The 12266-nt window shown below is 38.9% G+C and overlaps 1 protein-coding gene across 1 annotated transcript in view; it reads right to left on the bottom strand.

Moving 5' to 3' along the window:
• The window catches only part of grin2bb (glutamate receptor, ionotropic, N-methyl D-aspartate 2B, genome duplicate b), a 117500-nt gene that overhangs the window by 32248 nt on the left and 72986 nt on the right, over window positions 1-12266 (bottom strand). The window contains exons 5-6 of the mRNA XM_078281514.1: window positions 9414-9684; window positions 5413-5605 (exon numbers count right to left, since the gene is read on the bottom strand). Of these exons, the coding sequence (XP_078137640.1) occupies window positions 5413-5605; window positions 9414-9684 (464 nt within the window). The remainder of the gene's footprint in view (window positions 1-5412; window positions 5606-9413; window positions 9685-12266) is intronic.

Below are 12266 nucleotides of genomic sequence, written 5' to 3'. Positions count from 1 at the left end.
TTCCAATGCAACAATAACTTTAAAAATATTTTTATTGGGGCTGAAACTGAATTTTGATAAACTAAAAAAAAACTGGGGGGAAAAAAATCATTGTTTATTTATTGAGTCATTTATTGCTGGTGGCACCACTCTGACAGCAGAAATACAGAGTGATGTGGACTACACATAGGAAAGATGTAAGGCTCTGAGTCTCTTTGAGCTGCAGCCTTTAATAAGTGAGTCCACAGGAGCTTCATGTGATCTTGGTTCATGAGGACCCCTGCTGAGTGGGACACATCAGACAGCTACATGTGGAGTCTGGAGAGAGGGAGCACTGTATCAGAGGGAGCCCTCTCTCATTTAAAATGTGAGCAAGGGTTTAACAGGTGAGGACATTGACCTTTCACAGTCTGCAAACCACAAATACTGATTTTACTAGTGGTCGTCTCTAATCTCAGAAAGAATTTTCCCGATTTTAGTTTTTAAGGTAAAATGACATGAATATATCCTTAACAGTACTTTACTAAAATATATTTATAGAGCGAAGGTAATTTAGGACATGGTGAGACAAACACATCGTTCAAATAATGTATCTGATGATCTCATTTTATTTGTGGCAACTTGCAAAGGCATACTACTACACAAAAGATGGTAAAACTCCACACCTTCATTCCTTTACCCTCCTTTAATAACTCATTACAAGCGATAGTTTCTGATCACTACACCTGCTTTTCAATTCTCTTCTTTAGAACACAGTACATACATTTATATTGCTGTAAATACTGTATATATTGTTTTAATTTTGTCTGTTTTACTGCACTAGCTGCATCTATGTTTTAATGTATTGTATTGACTTACCTCCCGTCGCTGCCTCTTGGCCAGGTCATCAATAAAAGGTAAAATAAAATAAAATAAATACTTCAACTTGACAGGGAAACTCAAACTACATTTCTACTGATTGGCCATTGTTGATAGCCTGTTTAAGTCAGAATCAGGTTTATTGCCAAAGTTACACTAACAAGGAATTTGCCTTGGTGGTTGGTGCATACATAAACAAACATTCATTTTGAATCTGAAGAGCCACTTTTAATTATTTTTGTCAGTGTGTGGTCATCAATTTCTATAATGTTGGATTGTTTATCTCGGCTACACACCTGAAACCACCTCTTAAAAAAACCTGGATTCAAGAGAGCAAACCATTTCACGTTTGTCTAATTTCCAACAAGAGCCAAATGATTGACTGTTTGAAACTACTGTATGTGCCTTGTGGTACTACATAAGAAAGAACAAATACAAATTAGGGTTTGACTTAGCCTAAAAGGAGAAAATGTTGACTCAAAGTGGCTTAAAATGCGTAAATTAAATTAAGTTATTGGAAGTCCCTATCTTTTTTGTGAGTGTAACATAACACAATAAAACTAAGGCTATTATAAAAAAAGTTAATTTATATACATACAACTAATCAATGTAACACATATGTCACTGAACATGTAGTAACAGATGTGCATTCCAGTAAGTAAAAGGCTGTATGAAATATTGATTGGTTATATCTATGGCATTTAAATGTGCCTCACAGGAATTAGGGATAAGACACTGTTGGCAGAGTAAACGGAGCAAAATTGAATTAATTCATTCATATGCAAAAAAAAAAATAGGAACAACAGTTTTTGACAGAGGAAGAGAGAAAAGTAGTGGAGTTGGGGGGAGATGGGTGGGGGGGGATGGAAGAGAGCCATTGCATTGCTCTCTGATTCAGCGTTTTAGCTTCATTTGATTTTCAGTGAGAATGGACTTCTGTAGGAGCATCACAGAGCGAGAAAAGAAAAATAAAGAACAAAGGGGTGAAAAGCAGAGAATACTCAGGAACAAAAAGTCATGTATCCACGCAGTTCAGACAAGAGACCTCAGTGGAAATGAGGTTAACAAAAGAAAAGGAAAGGATCTATGAAAAGAGACGATCAGTTGTGCTCTAGGCCTGCTTGCCTTCTAATAAACAAAGCCAGAATTTATTAGAAAGCCACTTTTATTGAAAAGCAATAATACTGCTCTACTTTAAAGGTGAAATAGGATGAGAGTAACATGCTCGCCTTACATGCATGACAGGCAGCACGCGGGTCAATTGGCCTGCAGAAAAGGTTCTCCACTGAGCTCTACAAACGTCTCGTCAGATCACATAAAAGCAAACTCGCTACAAAATATTAATCATCTCTTACATCATATCTACCAGTGCGGCATTTCAATCAGCAGAGGGGAACATTTGCAGTCAAAAAAATATTAAAAAGCATCCCTTTCCCTGCAACATACACACACATACACAAATAAGCCCTTTAGCGCCTCATACAAAACCACTTGGTGCACATTTTCTCATTATCCAAGCATTCCTGTCCTTTCTGTCTGGCAGGAAAGAATGGATGGCCTCTAGAGCTCTGCGTGTGTGCTTCCTTATTTGTGTTGGAACTTGTGGGGTATGCATGTATTTATATGTGCGTGTTTGTGTGTGTCTGCCCCATAAGGTCAAGCAGCCCCTAAACAAATTTGAGAGCGTGACTCACTGGGGCCTCCCATCTCCGTCCATCAGTGCTGACAGGATGGCATGCCTATCCAGCATGCATGCAGCCCACTGTGGCCTGTAGATATATAGGACCACGCAGAGACATATGGTCTTAATTTTGCTTTTGTCTCTGGGGGTGAGGGGATGGAATAGGTGGAATTATGTGTGTGTGTAGTGTGTGTGTGTGTGTGTGTGTGTGTGTGTGTGTGTGTGTGTGGTTGTTTCTAGCCTCTGGGGTCCCCATCGAAATCCACAGATCCAAAGTCTCTACTTTTGCTCAGTCAAATGGAGAGAAATGGAATGGCTTGATGGAAAAAAAAAAAAAAAACACTCAACACACACACACACACACACACAGCATAGTAGCGTCCCAGGTGTGCGCCTTAAGGATGATTGAGAGCTAACCCTGTGTCTGATAGCGCCCTTTGGGGACTTAAATATTCATGGCTGTGGGGTTATTGTTATCTCAGTCGGTGGCGGAATCCTACACGGCAAGCATAAGTGCCTCTAATATTAAAAACAGAAACATGGGTGAAGGCAATACCAAAATTTACAGTAATACATCAACCTCAACCTGGAGATTAACGCAGCAGTGCCAGGGGAGGTTGCATAATGCTTCCCTAGTTCTTCACATTTCTCAAATTCAAACTGACAGTGAAACAAACTGACAAAATGTTAAATATTAGGAAAAAAAGGAGGATGAAAAGCAGACAGGCATGTGCATAGTTTTGTAAGGCTAAAATGCATCTAATAAGGAATGACATCAGTAATTCTAAGCTTTTATTAAGTAAGCCCTGAAGAGCAGTTAAATGTCATGCTATAACACGTGTGTGTGTGTGTGTTTATGTGTGCTAGTGCTAACCACAGTCTTGTTCTTTAGCTCTTTTTTCATTAATCCGGTTGTTCCCGAGCATTCAATTATCTGTGGAATCTCTGATCAATGTGAACTGTAAAAGCACGCCCTAACAAGTTAAATGAGGATTAATTATTGAACACCAATGCTTTTGTGTGTTCTGTAATGTGCCAAAAAGCAAAAACAAGGAGGTTCAGAGGAAGAGGAAAAGATCTTGTTAAAAGTCTGAGAGCTATCATCTTGTGTTTTAAGTTTTTCTTGGCTAATTAAACCAATTCTTGCTCTCCATAGGGAACGTGTCTTTATTTGTGTTTGTATTTGTAGTCCATGTTGTACTGCATGTGTGTCGTCGCACATTTGCTCAACCAGCTTCAGCAACAGAAAACCAAACCACTTTTTTTTTTTTTTCCCTGTGATTTTACCAGCCGGCTCCTTTGGCTTTGACTCATATAAATAAATAGTAAAAAATGTCATCTGTTTTTGCTCTGTGCATGACATCCTGCTCATTTTCTGTACCAAAATGCATTTCAAAGCTTATAAAAACTAGGTGAACATGGCTCATTGCTTTTTAATTTGCCATGTTTTTTTCAGCAAAGGATGATTGTCTCTCCTGGACCTGGGCTCAAACTCAAAACAATATTTAATCAGAAGCAAAGATTGTTTATTTGAAATTACAGCTCCCAAAGACAAATGATCTGTGTTGAAAATGTGATGTAAAATCAAACCTGTTCATTTTGAAGAGCAATTGGCAGCCAAAGCCTTGGACCCTTCCTTCACAAAGCCCACTTCACTTAGTTACTGTTGCTACATCTGGCAAGCTACCTGTTCTTGCACGCCACATAAGCAGTGTACAATAATTATGGCAGATTAACCATCAAAATTCCCAGTCATTTCTGAAACAATGGGTCCTTGATTTCACACTGTAGTGAACAAAAGCAGCTTCTCTGGAATTTGCTGGCTGAAATGACAACTGTCATGAGCAGATTTTATCAGATGTATTTAGATAGTGTAAGCTAATGCTAACACTTAAACCCTGTGGTTGGAAACTCAGTCGACAGCTGACTTTTTAATGTTTTGTTTTAAAAACAAGAACCCCGTAAAAGGGTCTTAAATATCACATGATGGCTACTTGATATCATACTAAAAGACAGAGGCTTTAACTACTTGTCCCAGACACAAATCTTGTCACCATATTATAATAAGGCACAGCATTGTTCACGTCTTGGAGGTTAGAGCCAGTAGTGCAGTATAAGAAATAAAGTGTAATTGAGATGTTATTTGTTCTAACATATTCTTGGGTGGTTTGGATGCTTATTATGTAAACATACTTGGAGATGAAGTAACACAGTGGATTTATGGCTTATTGTTCATATTTTCAAAACAGCAAGCTTCACTTTTACAAGAGAAAAGGATTTGAGGATGATGAATCACTAATGAGTTTGGCAAACACAACAATAGCTCAGGTGTAAAATCAAATAAAGAGCAGGACAGTGCTGTTATTGTTACACTAAACTCTCTCTCTATATATATATATATGGCTTCCGTGGCTCACACGGGGTGGATGTTCCAGCCCTGAACAGGTATTCCTCTAACGTAACATGTAACCTCACTAAATAACTCGGTTCCCTTTCCTTTGGAAATAACTCTACATTACTATCATAGATAGTAAGCTAGTTAGCAGGGCATGCTAACATTTGCAGCTCATGTTAGAGCAGATAAATACACAGTTTAATCCATTCCTTACACTTTTGCTCTTGTGTTTTTAGTTTTGTAAATGCTAAAAAGGCACCACTGTCCTAAAACCTGAGGATCACCTTTACTAGAGTACAACGCTTCAACATGTAGAGAAATCCAAAGTTTGACAGTCCTGCTGTGGCTAGTTACAGTTGGTAAACTATGACTGGACAAACCGGGCATGATTTTGCAAACACATTTTCAGTCTACATTACTAATATTTGTATTTGTGAGACAAATTTGTATTTGTGTATTTGCTTTCACCTGACCGCCCATCCCCCTAGCATTGACTCACTTCAGTATCTCCTTGGAGTGGCCGGTGTTGGAGCTCTTTTTGTCAGGTGTTCCGAGGCAGCTTGATTTTATTAGGGTATGTGGCCCCCGGTCCAGCATCATAGTGGAGGTCGCCGTGGCAATGACAGCCACTGCATCACGTACCCTGGCCTCGATGTTGTAGTCCCATTCATCATATGACACTGAGATAAGCCCTGGGAAAGAGAGAAAGATGGAGTTAGGTAAGAGGAAGGGATGTATGGAAAGTGGGAGGAAAAAGAAGAAGTAGAAAGAAATATGGAGAAAGATGAAAAGGAGGGGGAGAGAGACAGAAAAGTATGAAAAAGAGAGGGAGGAAAAGAAATACAAAAATGAAAACATTTTAGAAGAGATGCTGAAAAGTGGCAAAATCAAGACTGCAAATATACCTAAAATATCTTAATTTGGTACATGCCAGAGTACAGCTGTTTACTGTGTTACTCTGTATAAAAAATAAAAAAAAAAATAAAAAGCTACAGGTGGAAATCACAACCATGGTCATCCCTCAGCTCATTTTGTTATGCTTTGGCTTTCCAAGCATGAGGAACTGCTGGCTATCAGATGTCAGCATCTATTTCTTACACTAGTAAACTGCTCTTTCGGGTCATTTTCCATGGCTGGTTTGGGTAATGTGTTCACATTTGAAACCTGCATCGTAAATGTTTTGGAAAAAGGCAAACCTGCATTTTCAGGCAGCCTTGGTGTTGTTACTGGTTTCACACACATGAAAAATGTGGAACTACATGTCAATTCTTCAAGTAAACTGCTTCAAACAAGCTTGGTGACTAAGGGGAAAGGGGCAAGGGACAGCCACTGTAAAATCACAAAGGGGTGTCTTTCCTGCCTGACCCGATTCCATGGAGAAATATTTTCAAAACAACAACACTGGAAATTCTGTTAATGATGGACTCCATTGAGGTCAAAGCTCAGACTATTATTAGAACTGATGGCCACAATATAAAAGTAAAGCTAGTCAGTCCACATTTATCTCATATTTATGTGAGATATTGCACAATAAAATGACGCAAACTTAACAGATATGTCCAAATAAACTCCCAAACAAATTATAAACTGACTTACCTGAGGTAAACAGAAATCAGTATGCACCCTACAACTGACTGGCACAGTGTAGTGCAAATACACAGGAGAACATTTGCATATATGCAAACAAGCCCATCTGTCACTTGTGCCCACATTTTAACACAAAGCTTTTTTTAAACTTACCACATAATAATATAATACAGATTTCAGTGTTTTGCTCGCCAACACTAAAGCAGAGGAGTTGCTTAAATTAGTTTGAACCTGGCCCCTCAGGTTTTAACCCTCTGAGGTCTTAGCCATTTTTTCCAATCTTTGGTTCGCCTAGTTTCCTTAACCCTGTTATGCACAATCAAGTTAGATTTTGAGGACAACCTAGGCTATCAGAATATGTACAGTATGCTGCAGGGATGTTATATGAATGTATACATTGCTATATGACTATTAAATACAAAAGAAAAGCTAAAGCTGTTAGCTATCAAGCTTAAAACACAGAACCAGTCTGGGTTGAAGAGTCACGGAGATAATGGAGATTACGCAACTCGATTTCTGGATTCATATTTATTTATTTATTTTATAAAGATACTGTAATTCCATGATGGATTAAAAAGCTTCTGGATGGCCTACAATTGCATGGCGTATTTCACTTCTTCTAAAAGTAAGTCTGCACAGTATTTCCGTCGCCGCCTGGCAGGGTTTTAACGTCTGACCTATGAACCTCTGATTCCCTGTCTGTCAGTAAATTACATCAAGCAAAGGTGGGATACTTTATTAAGTTGTACATACTGTATATGCCTAAATTCAAAGTACCAACAAATTATATTCATATGAATCAATTATATAATATACTGATATGTTGACTGACAGTCTTATTGCACAATCAAGGCTACGGTATTCCCCAGGACTTCCAAAAATGTTATGATTCAGGAAGTGCGACAACATTTTTTAGGGATGCACTGATCCAACTTTTTCTCTCCCGATACTAAAACTCAGAGTCGACACCGAGTACTCGATACCAGCGCCCTTTTTTTAACCATATTCAAAATCTGTAAACCTGCTTGAAACTTTTTGGGATAACACTAAAAAATTAGTTGACAGCCCAAAGTGACTAAATGTGCACAACTGATAGCAGAAATACTGAATTTCATAACAACATTAAAGGTCCTGTGTGTAACGTGTTTAGTTGTTCATTATCAAAATCTGTGTTGCCCGTTCACAAACTTGTCCTTTTTCATGAATATTTACCACCACCATCAATTCCAAGTATTCCTTTTGGCTTGAAATTTTACATTTACATTTGCATGAACTGGGGTAGACACTCCATATTCATGCGCCATCTTGAAATACGTTAGCCGGTAAGGGACATGCTGGACATACTGCTCCGCCTTTCACGTTTTCGCTGTCACATGATAAACTCACAGGTGCTGCTAATGCTGCTAATGGGTATCGTAGCTTCCCGGTAGGGCTGGGCGATAGGGAGAAAATCAGATATCACGATATTCTTGACCAAATACCTCAATAACGATATTGCGGCGATATTCTAGGGTTGACTATTGGTGCTTTAACAAAATATCTTCACACTTAGATTTTAGATAAATAATCATCAGTAATGTGGACATGATGTCTAAGTGGGGAAAAGGCAAATAATAGAACAGCTAGAACAGTCTGGTAAGTTCAGAAAAGTCCATCACTTTACTGTAATGCAGCCTTTAAAACCAGGAAAAGACCACACTTATGTCATATCACGATATTACAATATCCAAAATCTAAGACGATATCTAGTCTCATATCACGATATTGATATAATATCGATATATTGCCCATCCCTACTTCCCGGCCCCGGCAAGTTTGAAGAAGGAAACATGGAGGACCACACGTATTCAAAATCCAAATTTCAGGAACATGAGTCTTTTTCTTTACCCAGAAAAATAAAAAGGATATTGAAAAGAGCAAGAAACTGGCTTTTTGAAGTGTTAAGGCTACCGTAGCTGTAATACGTACATTGAACTGCGTGGTGCGAGAGTGTTGATTGCGATATATGATTTCAACGCTAGATGGGAGAAATTCCTACACATTGGACCGTTAAGTGTCTTTCACTTGAGAAAGGACAGTAGGCGGTGAGATGAAATTAGGGCAGAGAGATTGGGAATCAAATGCAACAAAGGTCCCCAGCTGGAGTCCAACTGGTTGAGGTTCGTGAGATGTAATTCTGAGAGAAAAGTACTACTGTGAAAAAACAAGATCATCCCTGGCAGCATCTACATGACATTTTACATTGTTTGCCCTGGGTTGGACGTTAAATGGAACTGTTTGGATTGCTTTACAGTTAAAAAGAAAAATGCTTGATGGCACAAAGCTTCAAGAGTGCACCAAGGCTGCACATTATTAAAAGCTATACTGTATAACTGCAACTATAACAGCGCTCGAGACCTCGTCACTCCAGATAAGATCACTAAAGCTGTCAGGGTATGTTTATGGACAACGCCTGGACAAATCTGAGGATGTTGATCATTTCCAGTCAAGTGGTCTCAATTTTGAAAACTGTGATTAAGGGGAAGAGAGAGAGAGAGAGAGAGAGAGAGAGAGAGAGAGAGAGAGAGAGAGAGAGAGAGAGAGAGAGAGAGAGAGAGAGAGAGAGAGAGAGAGAGAGAGAGAGAGAGAGAGAGAGAGAGAGAGAGAGAGAGAGAGAGAGAGAGAGAGAGAGAGAGAGAGAGCGAGAGAGGTCTTTTGGTGTTATTGGTTTAGGTTATGATTAAAAACAAAGTATCATAACTAATTTGGCAATGGTGGCTTAATGTTTAAGATTTGACATGTGGCACTTAATGAGCTTTCTCTGCAAAACCTTAATTAGCTGCATTTTTATGTCAGCAACGGTATGATACTTTGAGCATGTGAGATCTCTATTTGAGCCCTGAAATGGTAAGACCACCATGTGTTTGGGTATACCTGTAGGGAAGACAGAGGGAACATGGTCTGCATCTCCAGCCACCAGTGAGGGCACGATCCAGGTGAAGCCATAACCTGTGAGGCCCACAGAATGGGCCACCTCGAAGATAGTGCTTGCCTCCTCCTTTGTGCAGTACAATAGAATTACAGGACTCTGCAGTTTCTTTAGCTGGTTTTGGATCTTGGAGTCTCCGTCGTCTACTGACATGTCCAGTAGGAAGACTTCTTCTAGCTCCCAGCCCACAAAGCTGTTATCGATGGTACTGCGGACCTAGATAGGAAAGGGAAATGTGATTTTCAAAAGGTGTAGGCTGCACACATACAGGTGTTAAGAAGAGACAAAGCTGTCTCCTCCTCCAGCTCCCATATTGCAAAACTGTTCAGTCTTTACACATCCCTTGGGAGTAGGATGCAGCAAGAGTGAGATTAGGTAATCTCTTTTCCCAAATCTTAAGGCTATATCCTCATACACACAGAGGAAACTCTCATGGAGATAGTGTCTATTTTATTTTTCCATGGGAACTTGTAAACCCAGAACACAACACCACAGGCTTAATTAGAGATTATGTGCAGCCAGCAATAAGTGATTTTAGGATTCTGGATTGTTAATTTATATGTAAGATATAAGATGAATGCATTTAGATGAAAGACATATTTTTGTTTTGTGTTCCAGAGGGAGAGAAGAAGTAATAGCCATATCTTAAGGGAATCAATCCAAAGGGAGTTATACCATACAGGTTGAGTAAAAGGCAGAACAAAGCATTTTGTGCGCAGCATATGCCATTACAACACTCATTTTCTTCTGTATTGAAAGAAGAAAAAGAAACCTTGAATCTTATAAGTGTGCTTGATATTTGCTTGCAAGAGACAGTAGGATTTAAAGCTTTAGTGCGTAGCTTTTTGGTATTAATGAACGTCCGTTACATTCAAGCCCTTGCCAAATGAGTTGCTACAAAACTAATTAAACACTCCACAAAACTCTCTCTGTATTTCTCAGTATGGCTATGTTCAGAAGATTGTGTCGTCCGGTGACTTTCCCGCTCAGAAGCTCGAGTGAAGATAATTACCTCTTCTGAAGAGTCCATCATGTTTTTTTGATCCTCTTGTCCTTGGCTACTAGCAACTGTGTGGAGGGGTGGGGGCGCGTGCGTGATCACGTAAGGCTTGTATCATGTGGATGTGCCACATTTTTGTTGTCATTACTTAGAATTCCTCATGGGGCGACAGAAACTATGCACTATAGCTTTATTATGCTGCTAATAACTGGTTTATGCTTTTCTAGCTGCTTAATTCATTAAGGCTTTGAGTAGTTTGTTTTCAAAATACCTTTAAACATTTTGCAGATATATAATAGGGACAGTACCAGCTGATATGAGACTCTTTACATTCAATATGAAGCTAATGGACCATAGGCACTAAATATTATTTTTCATGACCTCCATTTAGATGATTCATATATGATTTTAGTTATTTTAAACCAGATTGTTGCTTTAACTTTGTTCAAAAGGAAAGCCCCTGACATTGCTGCAATATTATTAAGAAATATGATTAGCTGACTTTCAATAATTTTTCAATCTTTTCAGATGTGTGTCTGAAGCCTCACTGAGTTGCTGCATTCAAAAGGAAAAAAAAAAAAGGAAGAAAAAAAAAAAGAAAGAAAGAAAAGTTTATTTAGGCTCTTTCACCAGAGGGGCAGCTAATCCAATCAGGGCAAACGGGCAGTTGTCCGGGCAACAATAACCCGTACCTGTGCACGTCCCTGGTTTGCACCTTGGTCAGTGAGGGCACTGACCTCGGAATCCGGTTGGTTTTATTCATGGATGTATTTTAAGACGGTTTTATTTCCTGTATGATGTGAAGAGATCCAGCCAAATAAATAAGATATGAACGAGTCTTACGCAGCCTGGCTGAGAACTAAACGACGCTGCGGAGAGAAATAGATGGCAACTATGATTTAAAAACGGGAATAATAAAAAGCAAACATATTCATTTTCACTTTTACCGGAGGCTGTATTACCGAGGGTCAGTGGCACTGCGCCCAGGCTCTGGAGCACCGGAGCCGCATTGGAAGCCGATGAAGGCTCCGCAGTGCCCCATATATATCTATGGCAACCAAACTTCACTTGTGAGACAAACGTATGACGGTCAGGAAGACATTTTGGCAGGGGGGAAAACTGATCAGAAAATGTAACGGAACGTTGTAGAAATGTAGTCTTGTAGAAAGTATAGATAATTGCTGCAAAATGTAATGAAGTAAAAGTCAAAAGTATGCACTATTGATTTTACTTAAGTAAAGTACAGATACGTGAAAAATGTACTTAAGTACAGTAACGAAGTATTTGTACTTCGTTACATTCCACCATTGCTTAAAACCAGACAATCAAGTCCTCAGAAATAGTGGCTTTTGTTAGGATCTTGTCATCAATTGTACATAGTCCTAGCTAAATAAACACCAAAATAAATGAAAACGTTAGATAAGACACACATCTCATCAAGGGATAAATAAAAAAATATGAAAATTACAGTATATAGGCCTCTTATAATGGGTTCCCGAAAGACAAAAGTAACAATACCTAATGTGCCTGGGACCCAGAGCAATAGTGAATCTCTCATTTGAATCCATGGTTGAAAAGATTTACGGCCTTTAGCTGTACACTATAATCAAAGGAATATATTTATCCTTGCAGATAATATTCTTTGTAATTTTAGTAGTAGTTTATACTGTATAAAGGTGCATACACACCTACTGGTATATGCTTATAAGCAGTAAACAATCTTTTACTGTATTAAAAAATACAGTACAAAAGAGTCGTTCATGGGGCGGTTCGCAAGTCACGGGTGAACGAACCATTC

The sequence above is a fragment of the Sander vitreus genome, chromosome 2 (genome assembly GCF_031162955.1).
Source record: "Sander vitreus isolate 19-12246 chromosome 2, sanVit1, whole genome shotgun sequence".
Lineage (NCBI taxonomy): Eukaryota > Metazoa > Chordata > Actinopteri > Perciformes > Percidae > Sander > Sander vitreus.
Note: the sequence above shows the minus strand (reverse complement) of the source record. Positions and strands in the feature narration are given on the sequence as shown.